The sequence below is a fragment of the Orcinus orca genome, chromosome 9 (genome assembly GCF_937001465.1).
Source record: "Orcinus orca chromosome 9, mOrcOrc1.1, whole genome shotgun sequence".
NCBI classification, from domain to species: Eukaryota; Metazoa; Chordata; class Mammalia; order Artiodactyla; family Delphinidae; genus Orcinus; species Orcinus orca.
In genome coordinates, this window is record NC_064567.1 from 50,516,590 (window position 1) to 50,534,881 (window position 18,292).

Below are 18,292 nucleotides of genomic sequence, written 5' to 3' on the forward strand. Positions count from 1 at the left end.
AACACAGCAAAAATAAATTAATTAATTAATAAAGTCCTACCCCAGCATCTTCTTTAAAAAATAACAAAAAAACAAAAAAAACTTTATTAAGCAAAAATATTTAGATCTTGTCCCATCCCTCATGTCTTCCTCCCTCCTGCTAGGTCACTTTTGGTGTTGTCTGGTGGGATCGTTCCCTTCCACCTCTGCCTCTACTCCAGGGTCCTGAACTATGGATTACAGGTAATCCGTTGGGAAGAACAAAGAAGCAAGGATGGGAACTGGCTTTTAAAAGGGAGAGACTAGAGTGAGCTATAGGGAGAGAGGTTTTCGGGCAGATTTTTGAGAAGGGTATGGGATGCAGAGGACTAGGGAAAGAGCATTGGAGAAATGTTAACATAGGCTATGTGTCGGATCCTCTCTAATGATATTTGAGAGATGCCAGCAAGATTCTAGTTACTCAGATTCTAATTACTCTCAACTGCTAGAATCAGTCTGCAATTCCCTGATGAGACAGAGCCAGGTGGGTGCCTGGGTTTTATTTTGTCTCCATATAGATAAAAGAAACCTTTTCTCCAGGAAGTTACCATATTTGAGGGATGCAAGGCTTAAATACTTAAACTAAGGAGGCATGAAATGATTGCATCATAAGACAGTATACAGAAATGTATGGAACTGAGTGTAATCAAAGATTTAAGCTATATCTAGGGTAATAGAGGCAATTATGAGTCACAAAATATTCAACCTACTGTTTCCTGGGCATGAAGGATATTTACAAAAATTAAGAAGAGTCATTTGACATTTAGACAAATAATCCATTCTGTGTGTGAAAAGCACATTTCCTCAAGGGAGTTTCTAAATAATAATATTGCTTTTCCACTGTGCAAACAGGAGTCTTTATTGATAAAGTGTTCAGTATAAGAATGCCTTCCAGTTCAGCAATGCACCCTTTCACGAACCACCTTTGATGAAAAATTAAACAGAGACTAAAGAATTCCTGCTTCATAGCTCACAAGCAGACAGAAACATATTCAGGAAACGTGAATCAATTTGAAATGTGCATCTAAACTCCTTTAAAATAAAATAATATGCACTTTTCAAATTTTTGATTATAAAAGTAATGCATACTGTGGAACACTACATAGAAAAGAATTAGGTGGGTCTAGACATATTGTCATGCTAACGTATTTATTATTTGGTGTTTTGATATTTTAAAAAAGCACTTTACAGAGCAGTATGTTAAAGAGATCCAGGGTGACAAAGACAAAAACGTAGGAGGCCTAGGGAGGCCAAGCAGGTGACAAAAATTTTAAGGGCCAGGCAGGTGTCTGGCAATAGGTACCAAGCTCTTTATGTTGTAGAAGAGCACGACTTGTGTAACTATGCAACGTTTTAAATCATTGTGTGGGTCAAACGAGACACTGAACTGGGAGTATCCAGCTACCCTAAGTCTGTTTGTAAGCAATAATTAAAAAAAAACTCTATATATGTGTATTTCCTTACAAATGTATGCATGTTTGTAAATGCAGAATAAAATACCTGGAAAGTTACATATATTTATAAACTTTTATTGGTGCTTATCTTTAAGAAACCAAACTTGGGGAAGGCGGATTGGTGAGAGAATATGTTAAAGGATAGTTTTTATGTTTCTCTGATTTCTGTATTGTTTGACTTTTACAATGGGGATGTGGTCACATATTAATGAGTAATTATGCTTTATAAAAATTAAAAAGTAATTCATAAGATTGCAAAAAATTTGGAACAGAATAAATAGATAACAAAAATCACCCGTAATCTCAGATATAACTATTGATCATTGTCTTAGTCTGCTTGGACTGCTATAGCAAAATAGCATAGACTTTTTACTGAACCAGGTTCGTTTGCCCAATGCACAGCAAGCCAAATGCTGAGACGCCGAGTTTCCAGCCCAGAAAGAGTTTATTCACAAGGCAGCCAAGTGAGGAGACAGGAGAACAAGTCTCAGATCCGCCTCCCTGAAGGCAGGGGATTGGGATATTTTAGGGATAAGCAGGTGGTCTTAGGCTGGGGAAAGGTGATTGGAGGCAGGTTAAAAGGTGAGGTAATTGATGTTCCGTGCACATGCATCTGGGTTACATGTTTCTGCATATTCAAAATGGAGGCGCTTAGCATGATCTGTGAGTGGAGTTTTCCGGCCCTCTGACATCAAAAGGCCATTCACTGGACATCTGCACAGGCCCAGGTTTAGGGTGGGTGGTCCCAACCAGCCCCCAGCCAGCCTGCAGTGGGCAGGAGCAGACTCCAAATTCCTATAAAACCCCTGGGCTGCGTAAAGCTGGGAAGGGATGCAATTAAAGAGAGGAAAAAAAGAAAAAAAAAACCCAAACCTTAATCAATGAAGATATTTTTACAAGCAAAAGGGTTTTAATAATCTGTTCCCTTATCAGTTGTTCTGTAAGACAAATTCAAGCATTTCTATTAGTTATCAGCTTCTGTTAACTATAGGGCATGGTTTCAATGCTAAACTGCAAAACACAGTGCTACTCAGGTATTTGCAGTAAACTGGAAAGTGGCTATTGGAATTTAGGGAAAATGGTCAAGTAGAAAGGCCTTTAGTGAATGCAATTTTTAAAACACAGTGATCAATACTACAAGGTTTAATTAACTGTTGTTGAATTTGTAAAGAAAAAAAAATGTTACCTGCCATTCCAGTTCTACAAGGATCAAGCCATCAGCCACTGCAGTTGCCCACTGACAGTGCACTCTGAGGGAAATTCAGGATGGAGAAAAACAGCAAACTTTCTGTGCTTTGGATATACCACCCCTTAGGTATTTAAGATGAATATCTATGGAAGAATTTCAAGTGACCCCAGATTGTTGCATCTTCCCATACATAGAAAAGCACTAAAATCATTAACTTGAGCTATCTCTCTTCTTTGTGATTAGCAATACTCTTTTGACGCTTGACTACATGTTTTTCCCCAACAAAAAGGTTCATGTATCTCCTGGCTCCTCCCTTTACCTCTTGGAGTTCCTCTGAGCTATCTGAGAGGCTGTCTCTCAGGCTATAGTCCTCAATAAAGTCCCCAAATAAAACTTAACTCATAACTTTTACATTGTGTGATTTTCCTTGTCAACACATTTCATTACCAGTATGTCATTTGTCATTACCAGTATATTATTTGTCCCAGTCCTGTAGGTGGTTGAGTTTCTAGCTCATTGTAGTACTGAGGTCTGATTTCCAGCACTTCTGTCATCTCTAAGGGGTGTTAGTTAGTCTGCGCAAACTCTTAGCACATAAACAAGTGCTCTTTATTAAATCCTCTTTGATGATTACAGTTACTATAGAACTCCTCTTCACCGACCCCTCCCTCCAGAAAAATTACAAGCACTTGAAAATTAGAGTCTAAATTTTTTTTTTTTGGTCTAAGCATGTTCTGAATACTGGGTTTGTGTTAGGCTTTATTAAGACTTGGTCTTCAGGCTATAAAACCTTTCACCTCAAGCGTCCTCACTCTTCTAGCAGCTTCGATTGAATGGACAGAGAGGAGGAGACATCTTCCTAAAAAACAATTGTCTTCAAGGTTTGAAATCTTGTGACCAAAGTCATGGTTATAAAAGTCAGAAGCGGCCAGGTTTCTGTGAGCTCATCTTTGCTCTGGGTTAGAATTTAATGGGGTTTTTTTTGTTTGTTTTTTTGCTTTTGTTTTTGTTTTGCCATGCCACGAGGTGTGTTTTTTGTTGTTGTTGTTGTTGGGTGTTTTTTTTGCGGTACGCGGGCCTCTCACTGTTGTGGCCTCTCCCGTCGCGGAGCACAGGTTCCGGATGTGCAGGCTCAGCGGCCATGGCTCACGGGCCCAGCCGCTCTGCGGCATGTGGGATCTTCCCGGACCGGGGCACGAACCCGTGTCCCCTGCATCGGCAGGCGGACTCTCAACCACTGCGCCACCAGGGAAGCCCTCACGAGGTGTGTTTTATTTTCATTAATCATACAAATAACTTTCTATAGTATTCCAGGGCAAACCAGAGAATTTGGCAGTCCCATTGGAGGGTTCCCTCAGAGACCTATGGGCTGGTGGCATCAGCAAGGAGTGCCTGGGTTCACAGTGCAGCTTGTCACTCATGTCCATCTTGCAGGTGGCTCTTCCTCCACATCACAGCTAGGGTCTCCAAGATGATGGGAGCGGAGGATCCTCCAGGTTCTTAGAAAATTTCACTCCGCTTGCTTCTCCTGCTCAGTGGTCTCTTTAGTCAGCAGGGTGTTCTTCTCCTGTGCCTCCGTCTTCTTCAGCTTGGCCTTATTGAAGCTGGTGATTTCCCCCATGTCCTGCTTACCTGCCATTTTCTTAAAACAATCCGAGAAGTTCTGCTCCAGGCCCACAGTCCCAGTGCTCCTACTCACGTTGCTGCAGCAAGAGACTAGAATTAATTGTGAAATCATTTTAAAAAGCTGTTGCAGACTTCTTATATCTTCATTCCTGAGCACCAACAAGCTCTAACCAACCAACCAACAGGTCTATGGATCTATTGGGTTTTAGTTTTGGGGTTTTTTTTAGACCTATTTTTAAAAGGTAAATACGTATTCACTCTTACGCTGGTTTGGACAATATAGACATGTTTGCTATTGATAAGAGGTTCTCATTTCCTCTTCTGTTGTGTATTTTAAAGCCATCTGTTGTTCTCAATGCTGATTCCACATGAGAATCAGTAACATAATCAAAATATAATGACTCTGGGGCTTCCCCGGTGGTGCAGTGGTTGAGAGTCCGCCTGCCGATGCACGGGACACGGGTTCGTGCCCCGGTCCGGGAAGATCCCACATGCCGTGGAGCGGCTGGGCCTGTGAGCCATGGCCACTGAGCCTGTGCGTCCGGAGCCTGTGCTCCACAATGGCAGAGGCCGCAACAGTGAGAGGCCCGCGTACTGCAAAAAATAATAATAATAATAATAAATATATATATGTATATAATGACTCTAAAATTATTAATAATATATTTCTTTTTCTTCATACTAAGTCTTTGAAATCCAGCATGTATTTTATACATAAAGCACATCTCAACTCAGACCAGCCACATTTTAAGTGTTCAATAGCTCCGTGTGTCTAGTGTGACCATATCAGACAGCACAGGTCTAGACCTAAGACTTCAAATGATTTTAAGAAAATGAAGACATAGGTGAGCAGTAAAAGCATGCAGAGTCTCATCTTGTCCTCAGGGTTGGGTAGGCAGCAAAATACAGATCCTGACTAAAATGTCAACTAGGCAAGGCAAATACCATGCATAAGTTGTAAACACTGGAGAAAAGAAAGTAGAACCAATCAAATAAAAGGCGGGAAGTGAAAAGAAAATTAAAGAAAATAAACAAGAAATCATGGCTGATAGTTTAAAATATTACAGTTGGTCCAAACTTTGGAATACTGTGCTAAAATTAAAAAGAATAAGGTAGGCAGTGTCTGATGGCCTCCCCGCAGTGATCTCTGCTTACTAGTGTTAATGCCCCTGTGTAATGCCTTCTCCTTGAGTTTGGCTGCATTTACGGACTCTCTCCTAATGAACAGAATACAATAGAATTGATGACATGTCACTTCCGAGATTAGGTTATGAAAAGGACTTGGTTTCTGTCTTGTGCACACTCTCGCTCATTCTCTTTTAGATCACTCACCCTTGGGAAAGCCGACTGCCGTGTCCTGAGGCAACCTTGCTGAGAGGTCCATGTGGCAAAGGACTGAGGCCTGCCAAAAACCACATGAATGAACTTAAAAGAAGATTCCCACCTCACTCCAGGTCAGGCATTCAGATGAGATCACAGCCTCAGCCAATAGCTTGATGCAGCCTCATGAGAGACTTTGAGCCAGAGTTGCCTAGGTAAGTTGCATCTGAAACTCATCCACAGAAACTGTGAGATAATAAATGTTTGTTGCTTTAAGTTGGGGGATAATATGTTATGCAGCAATAGATAATGAACACAGTAGCTATATATTAACATTAAATATAAAAAACCCCAGTTACTGTTTAGTACATGTAGAATGAACCCGTATGTAAAAAAATGCAAAAATTAAAATGTGTGAGAGGTAGACAGAATAAGATTTATTAATATATGATTATTCCTGTCTTTCCTTTCTCCTTTATTCTCCTTACATACACTAAAGTGAGTCTTTTCCTTCCTTACCCTTCTCTTAGATGCTAAATCAGAAGAGTATAAAGAGATCTGCCTGAAAGTAGGAAGGATTTAGTGAAAAATCAAGCTAGTGTACAGAATAAAGAACTGGAGGTTAAAGAGAAAAGAAAGGAGAAAAATATGCACAAATCGGGGCTTGACAAAGTGATTTAGCATATCAGAGATCCTAGCGTGAAAAGTATAGTATGGGTTTGAACTGGGGCACTTTTAGGGTTTTCAAGAGATGGGTACAAGGATTGGAAATGCTTCTTCATTAATATTTTGTGGATGAACTACTTTCTTTGAATCTAATATTATTCAGAGACTGGGCTATGTGGAAAATAGAATTTAGTAGGGTTATGTATGTATATAGATAAATGTTGGTACATAAAACCTTATAAGGAAGCAGTGAAAGGCTTTCATTTTTCATTATTTGTTCTTCTGTATTTGAAATTTTAATAGCAAGCTATATTGATAAAAATCTGAAGAAGTTATTTCACTAAAACATCTGTGCGATGTTGCCAGTGCAAGACACATGTGATAAATTCTTAGCAACAGCTATGACACAGGTAGGAAATGGGTGCTGGTGGCCCCAGTGGTGACATGAGACAGAGAAAGAGAGAAGAAAAGATCGCACCATGGGTAACTGAGAAGCTTTGCAATGAATACATTCAGAACATCCTAGAATTCATTAGGAGGAACTTTGAGAGGTGTCGAAGATGAAGCAATTGTGGATTGTGGGAGAGTCAGAGAAATCCTGTTTTTCGACTGACTTGTGACCCAGTTTTAACCCTGGGATTGTGAAACCTGGGGGAATAAGTATGAAACCTCCATAAAATTATTGACAACTGTAATCATCCCCTAAACAATATTATGCAAAAGACTCTCAGAAAGTCAGGTCAGCTACTGGGTGCAGAGAAATGGGAATGCTCAAATACTGCTTGTGAGCAGTTACACAGGCAAAAACAACAAGTTTGTAGAGGGTAGTGTGGCTTTTAAAATACCTGAAGGAAAATAATTCTCTTTCTAAACGCCCACTCTCCCATTCCCCAAACACCTCAGTCACCCTTTGCCTGTGAAACATATGCAAACCCCCAGGAGCACTTAGTTTACTATGGTGCAGTAACTTTTGCTGAGTACCTTCCTCGAGTTTAGCACTGTGCCAAGGGATTCAAGCATCATACAGGATATATCCCCACCCATCAGTTCTTAAACTCTGGTCAAGGAGAGAAATCACACCCAGCAAACAGTGAGTGACAGCGTTGGGTGTACTGAGACTATCTCCTCACTGTCAAAATATAAGACTGCATGGTACAGGAAAACAGATAATAACTAGGCACCACATCATATAACATCAACTCGATGAGGATATTTGGGCATTTATAAACTTTTCCATTATAAAGATTACTATGGGGGTGGGGGGAGAAAGATTTAGGGACTTGCTTAAAATCAAACAGTCCCCTCCCTCCTCCTTCCTTCCTTCCTTCCTTCTCTTCCTTTCTTCCTCCCTCTACACATCTATTCGTTTAATCAATGTTTATTTAGCGCTTACTATGTGTCAAGCTCTGTACTAGGTCCTGGGGATAAAAAGGTTAGCAAAAACTCTGGCCCTCAAATATCTTGGAGTGTGTAGGGGAGATAGATCAAATAATTATACAAAAATATGTAATTATAATTTTGATAATGTTATAAAGGTTAACAATATAGTGCTGTGAGACTATGTAACTTGACCATGGGATTCAAGTCTAGATTGACCCCAAATTCCCTGCTGCTCTTACTAACCACTCTTTGCCTTTTGCAAAGTAGCCAAACTACCATCCTAAAGATTGTATTGCTAATTCTGCTTCTGGAATTTCCTTTTCTTTGTTGAAGCTGCCATGGTAGTCCACTGTACTTGCCTCACAGTTGTCACTGCTGGTGTGTAGCAGAACCATTTCAGGCTTGAGGTTCAGAGAGCCCTAGTTCCAAATGCTCATTTTGTCACTGTCTATCTCTGTGACATTGGGCAAGTCATTAGACCTCTCTGAGCCTCAGTTTTCCCAACCGTAAAATGGGAATAATGGTATATGTCAAGCACATGGGACTTAATATCCATGCAATAATTGACTATTATTATTATTAACAACTGAGAATGTTACTGCCTGTAAATCTGGACCCAGGGAAACTGGTCAGTTTGTCCAGAGTTAGAGCTGTACCTGATGCCTAAATTAGAATTTTATACCTTATGTTCATGAAATCTTTCTCAAGATTAGAAATAAGCGCTGTAGGGACTTCCCTGGTGGTCCAGTGGTTAAGACTCCATGCTTCCATTGTAGCGGGCACGGGTTTGATCCCTGGTCTGGGAACTAAGATCTTGCATGCCGCACAGCATGGCCAAAAAAAAAGAAAAGAAAGAAGCATTGTATGTTTGAAGACAGTAAAGCAATGGAACTATATGTCCACACACAAAAAGATGGGACCTTCAGTGTTTATATTAATGGAGCTGTCATTTTCTGTTAAAGAAACACATTTGAGTAAGAAGCCTCCAGCCAGAGCACTTTAGTTACATGTTTTGGCAACAGTAAGGGTATGGTGTAGGGACTCTATGATTCTGGACAGCAGGGTTTTGTTCCTGGAAAAGTAATGTTAGATTGTTTATCCATTTACATCCAGTAAGACTATTATCCGCTGATTGCAATTACAACCCCCTGGAGATATTTGGACATCACATCCATTCTATTACATTCTTGGCTCCTTGCTACCCACTTCTTTTTTTTTTTGGCACCTCATCTTTATCCAGATGAACAAATTGTTGCCAACCAGTGTACATTATTCTGATCAGTTCTTAGGAAGGAGGCTATGGGAGTACAAGAGACCCATCCAATGAATGGCTGAGCGAGCCCTACACCCCCCAAACTGGAGGTTTGGAAGCCCTTTGATGTAAAGGATCGTATTGGGACTAGATCCTAATCCTGCTCATCCACTCATTAGGTAGAAAACTTGAGCTGGTCACCAACTTCTCTGAACTTCAACTTCTATATCTTGGGCACATAGTAAGCACTTCTTTTTTTTTTTTTTGCGGTACGCGGGCCTCTCACTGTTGTGGCCTCTCCCATCGCGGAGCACAGGCTCCGGACACGCAGGCTCAGCAGCCATGGCCCATGGGCCCAGCCGCTCCGCAGCACGTGGGATCCTCCCGGACCGGGTCACGAACCCGTGTCCCCTGCATCGGCATGTGGACTCTCAACCACTGCACCACCAGGGAAGCCCAGTAAGCACTTCTTAAGTGTTTTAGATATTAATTCTGTGCCATAGGTTTTATTCTCCCCATTTTTCATATGGGAAGACTGAGTGCTGTTCAGAGGGGTTAAGCTCAATGGCGTGTGTTTAGTTGATGATGCAACTAACGTTTAAACCAGGGTTTCTCAACCTCAGCACTACTGATGCTGTGGACCAAATAACTCTGTTGTGGTGGCTGTCTGTGCATTGAAGGATGTTTAGCAGCATCCCTGGGCTCTGCTCTCTCCCAATCCCAGCTGTGACAACCACAGTGTCTCTGGACATCATCCAGTGTCCCCAGGGAACCAAAAATGGTGTCTTGCACCAGGTGGAGAAGCACTGATTTAAACCCAGGGTCTTTCTGGCTCTAAAGCCTACAGTCATTCCACGACATGACATCACTCATAAATACCATTTGATTCCTCATTTTAAAAAGGAATTTAAACAAGGTTTTTGTTTAAAAAAAACAATAATCACATATTATTTCCAGAGGTTGATTAAAGTGAAATCAGTATATCTTGTCATGTTTCCCTCTTTTGCTCTTTTTTTTTTTTTTTTTTTGTCTTTTAATCTATTAGTAGTTACCACTTGACTTTTACTGACGCCCCCATCAGGTGCCCACTGATTTCATTGTTCCCCTTCTTCCATCATAATCCTCTTTGTACCTTCAGATGGCTTAAAGCTTTAGCTATTGAAAGTTTGTTGGTTGCTGTTGTTTAGGTTTGTCTTTTGGTTTTAAAACAGAGCTCAATATTTTGGGTTAAAAGCATGGGTGCCCTACCAGCAGTTCTCAATGCTGGCTGTCCATTCAAATCCTCGGCAGTTTTTATAAATGAAAACTTCTGTGGGTTCTGATTCAGTTGGGAAGGGGAAAAATGGGAGTTTTAAAAACTACTCAGCTGATTCTAACAGGCTAAAGTGCTGAGAAACTCTTAAAAGGCAGCAGAGTTTATTTGCTGCATTAGTAGTTCCTCTCAATCAGAATCACCAGAATTTGTTTAAACAAATGAAAAACAAAAAATATTTCTCAGAAGCAGAGATTAATTCATTCAGTAATTCTGGGGTTGGGCCCCAAACTCTTCATTTTAACAAGTGACTAAGGTGATTCTGATGGTGTGGTCCACAGACCAACTTGGAGGAACACTGTCAAGAGTTAGTTTGTTTGAGTCATACTCGGTTCTGCTTCATACAAGCCAAGTAATGAGGAAGAAGAAGTGAAACTTCTGAACCCCAGTATCCTAATCTGAAAAGTGAGGATGAAACAGAGCCCACCTTGCAGAGTTTCTTTGAGAGCCAAGGAGACATTGCACAGGTGCAGAGCCTTGGGATGTGTTGGTGGTCATCTATATTATTAATGGGTTTAGAACCTTAGGCAATTTGATTATTATTCTTACTAAGGTTTGTTTTGGTTTGGTTGGTTGGTTGTTTTTTAAAGTTAAAGCTAACAGCATATGGGGCTTCCCTGGTGGCGCAGTGGTTCGGAGTCCGCCTGCCGATGCAGGGGACACGGGTTTGTGTCCCGGTCTGGGAAGATCCCACATGCCACCGAGCGGCTGGGCCTATGAGCCATGGCCGCTGAGCCTGCGCGTCTGGAGCCTGTGCTCCGCAACGGGAGAGGCCGCAACAGTGAGAGGCCCGCGTACCACAAAAAAAAAAAAAAAAAGCTAACAGTATAAACTATTTATAGATCACTTTTGGGTGGAGGGAGGGGTCCTTTGGAAAACACATATAGCGAAGTTGGTAGAGTTCCGGGGGGTGCCTACTAGCCCACTTTGCACGCCGTGTCCACATCTGCCTCCCCTACTAGAGGGTAAGCTCCTGCACAGCACTTCTTCACCCACACTGCACCTAATCCTCTTCTCTGCCTTGTCAGTGCTCTGGGCACCTTGTTGAATTGAACGACTGGTTCTGTTAGTTTGCTAGAGCTATTATAACAAATTACCACGAACAGAATGACTTAAATAACAAAAATTTATGGTTTCACGATTCTGGAGGCTAGACATCCAAGATCACTATGTTGGCAGGGTTGATTCCTGCCGAGAGCTGTGAGGAAGAGTCTGTTTCATGTCTGTCTCCTCGCTTCTGGTGGTTTGCTGGCAATCTCTACTGTTCCTTGCCTTGTAGAAGCATCACCCTGATTTGTGCCTTAATCTTTTTGTTCCTTTTTTATAAAATATATACCTTATGTATAAGGTATATGTATGCCTTATGCTCCCACAGTATAATGTGCTAAAAACTGGTTCTGTCAATGCTTGGAATAAAGTCAGTCTGTTGTCACTAAAGTTGAGCAATTTTCCTCTAGAACATTCCAGAAATTTTAAATATCTGATAAAAAATGACTGTTAGAATGAACTGTGACCTTTAGTTGCACTGATAGTTTCCACTTAAACTAAGCAGGAGCTGTGTCTGATTGAGGAAGCCTAATGATGTTGCAACTTGATTGTAATAAATAATAATTTTTGATTGAAAAGTTAAAAATGTCAACAAAGACACGCAGAAGTGACTCTCTGCTCCTAATTCCCAAAATAATTTCTCCCTTCTCTGAACACACTTTTGGTACCTCTCTTAGGACATTTTCTGTTTTTTAGCTTGTATTGTAGTTATTTATATCCATGTCTGGTCTGCCCAATATATGAAACTGTAAAAAGGTTGAGGGCAGGGACACCCACTGATTCAACTTTGGATCTCTTAAAATGCCGGCTCTCAATGATCCCTTACATAAAGGAGGAGTCTCTCTCTATTTAATGAAGGAATTGGTGAATTCATGTGCATTCCTCAGTCATGAGGACTAACACTTTTGAGAGAATGCTTACAAGGTGTTCCTATGCAACTAAATACTTTGATCCATTTTCCAGATAAAAGCAAAGGAGAACAAAAATGAATTAAGGGTATACAGGATGGCGGTTTACATCACCGCTTCAGACAAGTGTTTGCTCCACAAGTGGTAGCAGTGGCAAAAGGGAACACTTTAAGAGGGTAGGAGACCCAACCTCTAATCACTCATAGGCTGTATGATTATAGTCAAGATACTGGAACTCTCTCCCCTTCCTTCATAAAAGGCATTGATGAGGTGATAATTCCTTCTCATCACATTTGTCTTGTAGTCACCATTCAAGAAGATTGATGCTCTAATCTTATGACGATTTAAGATCCTATTCTTAAAATGGCTTGAAGTTTATGTAGCTTCAGCATGGTGATTCAGCATCACCTGAATCACCTGCTGACCTTGCTCTATCAGTAGCTGCTTCCTAAAACATTGTGTTGAGAAGGATTCTGAGGGCTTATTTACCTTATTTAGGCTAAGCGGAAGCGACAGCCTTGACTTCATTGTGATGTCTGGCATGAGGCAGGGAGGGGAGTATCAGTAAATAAGCCATGTCATCTCTGATCTAGTCCAATGCCTTCACTCCACAGGAAGAAAATGAGAATAGAAGCTCATGTCTTAAGTTTACCATATTCCAGGCATTATCCAAATTGCTTTTATATGCACACATTCATCTAATCCTTAGCCAGTCTTAAGAAGTTAGCATTATTATGATTCCTGTTTTGAAGATGAGGTTTATGGGAGCAAAATTTGCCTGAGGTTTACATCCTGGAAATCCATATCTTTAAGCACTTCCTTATACTGCCTCCTAATCTGTGGGCACTTACTATGTGCTAGGCTAATGGTACTCAGCCAGGAGTGGTTTTGCCCTCCAGGGGACATCTGGCAAAATTTTTGGTTGTGGGAGGAGAGGGGGTTCCTTGAATTTAGTGGGTAGAGGCCAGAGATGCTGCTAACCACACAGTACAGCACCCCACAACAAAGAAGTATTTGGCCCCAAATGTCAGTAGTGCTGAGACTGAGAACTCTGAGTTAAGCCATGTGAAAGTCATTTTTCAGACTGAGGATGAAACTCTTCCTGGAGCCCAATACATACAATTACTGCCTCTCTTTTGCAGAAAAAGGAAGGTGCTCTCAGAATCAAGAAGTGGTCATCATAAGACAGGAACCCAGGTAGTCAGATTCTAGAGGCCTCCATTAAACTCCTTTATCATCATCTTCCTCTACTATGAAAACACGTCAACTCTTTTAACACCTACTCACCTATTACGAATTTCAGAAGCTAGGAACATTCAGCCAAGTGTGAACAATCTCCACCGTGGTGTGTGTTTCTCTAAAGATAAGAAGTATTTGTTCCAACAGTTCCAAGAGGGTCTTTAGAAGCTCTTACTATAGAACCACTGATCTCGCTGGAGTAGACATTCAGATCCTTGCTTTAAAATAAAACTCTGAAGAGAAAGCTAATTTTAGGACATAACAATCTTTTTCAAGAATAATTAGCTCTGTGTTGTATTCAACTTTAATTTTTTCCCTTTTGTTTTTAGGAGCTGGTGAGCCTGGAAGCTTATTTAGGAAGAGGAAATGAAACTGAAAAGACACAGTAAGATTCCTCTTTTTCTTGGAAGCAAGACACGATATGAATAATTCTCATGCTGTCCAATTAACTGCCTCAAGTACAAATAGAAAAAAAAATACACACTTGGTTATTTGGAAGAAATTGAAGAAAAAGCGAAGAACGGGATGGTAGTTTCAACAATAAAGCCCTATACAAATAACTTCCTTTCGGATTTAAGACTTGTCTCCCGCAGAAAAAGCAATGCTCATGAAACAGGGTGACGGTGGGTGATGGAGAAAGTTAAAGAAATAAAGAGAAATAAAAGAGCTTGAAGCGGGGGGGGGGTCGCGGGGGGGGAATTGAGCTTCTCCTTCTGAGAGGAATTACCGAAAAACGGAAGGAGGGCTGGAAAACAACGGGCGTGGGCAGGGTGACTCCATGAGTTCAGAATGAATGGTCCGGGCGCCTGCCAGAAGCTTTCATCCGCCGGGCGTTGGTCGGGTGCAGGGGGATGATTTAAGAACCTCCAAATCACTGGATTTTAAATCTTCTCCAATAAGGTTTTCCGAGTGCCAGCGCGGGCAGCATAACGGTGGGTTTGTTCGGCAGCTTGTCGGGGTCCTCCCGCCCTCGCTCGTCGCCTGCCAGGTCCAAGACAGACAATCCCAGACATTCCGCGACCCCAGAAAGCGGAGAACCGAGCGCGAAGAATGAAATGCGGATAGCGTGGCTCCGGCAAGAACCTCAGAAACCTTATTTGGGGTCGTCTAGGAGGCTGGAAATGTGTCGAGTGCCGCAGGTGGTGGGCGGCACTGGAATTTAATATTCTGGAGCCCCTACACTGTGACAGGCAGCACGCCTAGAGAGCCACACTCAAGGTCTAGCTCGGTGAGGTAGGTTAGAAGGATCTTCAGCGAGGTTACACACCTTGCATTTGCCGCTCCCTCTGCCTGGAACGCTCTTTCCGATACGTCTGTGGTAGCTCCCCGGTTTAGGAGCTTTAGGGTGGGTTTTCTCGTCTATCATGGAGCTCCTGCATTTTAATTGTAACTGTGATGCTTTCTCTCCCCTCCCCTTCGCACATGAACTGCGTACAATAAACAACCACGCTCCCCTCATGTCTCCTCCTGGGACCCGGCACCAATCTGCATCACTGCCTCTGGATGTCGGGGTCACAGCCTCCCGCCGGATCCCATGGGGATTCTGTCCTTCGTCATCCCGTGCCTGCAATCCTCCCTTCTCCACGTGATTTTTTCCTTTCTCTATCCCTTTGCCTCGGTCTGAGTTCCTCAAGAGGTCGAATCCTCTTTGCCTGTTCGCCCAGTGTGTCCTCTGAAACCGTGTCCTTTAATTAGCCTCTCACGCGCCGCCCTCTCTTCTTCCTCCCTCCCTGGCCCGGAAACGCCGCTCCACGAACATTTACTGAGTGTCAAGGGCACGCATACAGCGCGCTGGGCCGCCGGGAACTCCTACACCCGCCCAAAGGCAACTCTCACCTCCCTCCACCCCTCGCACCCGTCGGGAACTCGGCTTCCCACCTCCCCTGACTGCGTCATGGAATCGGTGCTTTTTCCAGGTGCATGGCCCCACCTCCTTCCCCGGAGACGACTCCTGGTTGGTGGGAGTGTGGGTCACTCTGCCGTCCCTCCCGCCCTCCCCACGTGGCCCCGCCCCAGAGCGGGCTCTGGCTCCTCCTCCTTGCTCACGCCCCTAGCTCCCCACTCCAGCTAATCGCCTGGAGGCGCGCGCGGAGAAGTTCTGGGCAAAGTACTGGGAACTGGGTGAGCGATAGCAGCGCACGCGAGCCGGGCGGAACAAGGGGAGCCGAGAGCCAGGCGGCCAGTGCGCGGCGCAGGTTCTGACCCGGGGGGCCGTAGGCGAGTAGCCCTCCCCGCCCCTGTCTCCTGCGGCTGGTGAGGGAACTATCAGCTGTGGGTTGCTGGGGGACCGAAGAAGCCGGGTTTGCCTCCTCCCGCGTGTGTGGACGACCCCCGGAGCTAGGCGGCGTCCGCGGCGGCAGAGCGTGCAGGTTAGAGTCGGGATGCCCGCCAGGATGGCGCTGGGGTGTGGTGGGGCCCCGGGCCGTGGCGCGGGCTCGGAAGGGCTGCGGTATGGGGGGTGCCGCCGGTCTCAGCAAGCCTGGAGTCTGCCTCCTGTCGCCGAGGAACAACCGGTCAGTGGGGGCAGCCCCGAGTCGCCCTCGGTGCCGGCCTCCCGGGAGTTAGGGCCCGAGTGCTGCCCGCCCTGGAGTGCTCTCCTGAGAGGCACGGTTTGGCCGGGATTGACGGCGAGAAGGCGCCGAGCCTGGGTCGGGGCACCGGAGGATGCGGCTCCGAGCGTTGTTCTGGGCAGCCGGGAGGCGCGGCGCCGGGGCGGGAGGCACAGGAAACCAGCTTGATTGGGCCGAGCGCGAGGCTTCACCACATCCGCGGGCTGGGGCGCGCCGGGGGCACCTGGGAGGCGCTGGCCTTGCAGGCTCCGGGCTCGCCCGCCTCCCCGCGCCCGGCCTGCTCCAGTCTCCGGCACCCAGGCTGCGGTCTGAGGGCACTTGTCCCTTCGGGCTTCCCAGCAGCCTGGGAAGCGTTTGCAGCTTCTGGAGTCACTAATGGGCATTGTTCTAGATCGTCCAGATACTTCTTAGGTCAGGGCGCGCCTCCCTCTTTCGGTAATGCAGCTTGCCAGCCACCTTACGCACATTTGTACTCTCCCTCCTCCGTCTCACGAACTACCAGTCTCTTCTATAGTCAGGACTCTAAGATGAGGGGAGCTGTGAAGTTGTCGCTTTCGATGTGTCTGGGGATTGCGCTGAGGTGCATCTGACCAACGGCCCCCCCCCCCCCAACAATGTTGCCCTGACCCTCAGAGTTTGAGTACTGGGATGAGGGCATCTAGAAATGTTTTAAGCTGCAGCTGCAAAACAGATCCATCCATAGACAGGTAAAGGTGTAGGTCTAACTTTTGAGCACCCACACTCTACCTCCAAACATCATTCAAGGTGAGGCCCCCCTTCTGGCCCAAGGAGACCAACTAGGCAGGCCTGGGCTGAAACGCACCCAAGCTAAATGACCATTCCCTCCACCAACATACTAGCACACCACCCTGTTTGGTATATAGTCTTATTAGCTAGGTATTTCTAACTAGATGGGAAATTGAGGCTCCAGCAGGTTAACCAGTTTTCCCAAGATTATCCTGACAGAACTAGAATTCCAGCTCATTTTCTGTCTATTGTGCTGGGCTGCTTCCAAGAAACTAAAATGTGGTTTCCACCATTACAGCCAGTAGACATTTAGCTTTATTTATAACAAAAGCTATTGCTTAACCAAAAGATTTTATCATTACTGAGATTTAGTTTCAATAATAGCCTAATAATTATGCTGTAAACCAGATACTACCAGGCTGCCATAGGCTGTATTCTTTCATCTTCGCCATCTTGATGGCAGTGCTGTGAGGTTATCTCCATTTTATAGATGAAGAAACTGCAGCCTAGGTTTGGGAATCTGCCCAGGGTCAGTAGTAGATTGCTGAATTAGATTTTTACTAATAGTCTTTCTGAGTATAAATCTTTAGCTCCTTCCACTAGACTGAAATTTCTCCTGCTCCCACTATTTAATTAGATGTTAACTCATTATGATAGAGTTCAATGTTACAGCATATGAAAACCACCTGAGGCTGAGCTATAAACTTTCCACTGCCAGTAAGAGTCTAGTTGTACTATTTTCTGAATTGTTGAGACTCTTACTGCCATTGATATTTGTGGATGAGTTTATGGTTTGTGGGCCTGGTAGATGAGGCACATTTAATGTAGGAGGAAAGGAAGTTCTCCTTTCACCTGGATTTAAATTTACTTTCACCTAAATCTAAAGAGAAATCTGATGGGTTTTACCCACTGTGGTAAATGAACTCTGAACACAGTAATGTTTTCTGCCTCTTAAGGAAAGTACTGGAAGACCAGCTAGTACCTCTGTTCCCATATGTAGAATGGAGAGTTAGAAACCACTACTAGTTCCAAAAGCTTCTGCAGCAACCTTTTGGCAAAATAACTACATTTCGACTCTTTGTTCTCTTGTAGTAAAACTGAGAGCAAGAAGTTAGCTAAGTATGTCATGGTTACCACCTGAAGAGCTAATGGCAAAATAGAGGATGGGAAGAAATTAGAGATCCCTTTTTTCTTCTACTTCATTCCAGTTTTAGGGGTAGTATAATGTTTTTCCTTGCATGATGACCTGGATAATCCACGGTTTCATTTATACTGTGCCTCTTGGCAGTACTATATTTTCTTAATTGTTAATTCCATTTAAAGAGTTCTCCAGGACTTCCTTGGTGATGCAGTGCTTAAGAATCCACCTGCCAATGCAAGGGACACGGGTTCGAGCCCTGGTCTGGGAAGATCCCACATGCCGTGGAGCACCTAAGCCTGTGTGCCACAACTACTGAGCCTGCGCTCTAGATCCTGTGAGCCACAACTACTGAGCCCGTGCTCTAGAGCCTGCAAGCCACAACTACTGAGCCCACATGCCACAACTACTGAGCCCACATGCCAC

At 43.9% G+C, this 18,292-nt stretch overlaps 2 protein-coding genes and 1 long non-coding RNA gene across 10 annotated transcripts in view; 2 read left to right on the forward strand and 1 right to left on the reverse strand.

The window, feature by feature from the left end:
* Window positions 1-14,007, forward strand: part of LOC117199844 (uncharacterized) — a 28,486-nt gene extending 14,479 nt beyond the window's left edge. Inside the window, exons 3-4 of one of the 3 annotated variants that reach the window (XR_004481182.2) lie at window positions 5,611-5,822; window positions 13,741-14,006. This is a non-coding gene — a long non-coding RNA (uncharacterized LOC117199844). Of the gene's footprint in view, window positions 1-5,610; window positions 5,823-13,740 lie in introns of all 3 variants that reach the window. The other 2 variants (XR_007479199.1, XR_007479198.1) reach the window with 2 other exon arrangements.
* Window positions 4,170-4,908, reverse strand: LOC117199843 (thymosin beta-10-like). The gene has a single exon (XM_033420564.2). The coding sequence runs from the start codon at window positions 4,397-4,399 to the stop codon at window positions 4,172-4,174; it is 228 nt and encodes a 75-aa protein (XP_033276455.1). The 5' UTR covers window positions 4,400-4,908; the 3' UTR covers window positions 4,170-4,171.
* Window positions 14,008-15,473: 1,466 nt separating the features above from the next.
* OSBPL3 (oxysterol binding protein like 3) overlaps window positions 15,474-18,292 on the forward strand; it is a 206,296-nt gene continuing 203,477 nt past the window's right edge. For all 6 annotated transcript variants that reach the window (XM_004265641.3, XM_033420562.2, XM_033420561.2 and 3 more), the window contains exon 1: window positions 15,474-15,780. The gene's annotated coding sequence lies outside the window, so the exon portion shown is untranslated. The remainder of the gene's footprint in view (window positions 15,781-18,292) is intronic.

What these genes read in the sequence shown, in the direction of transcription:
- LOC117199843 (XM_033420564.2), bottom strand. Translation starts at nt 4,399, where the DNA reads ATGATTTCACAATTAATTCTAGTCTCTTGCTGCAGCAACGTGAGTAGG.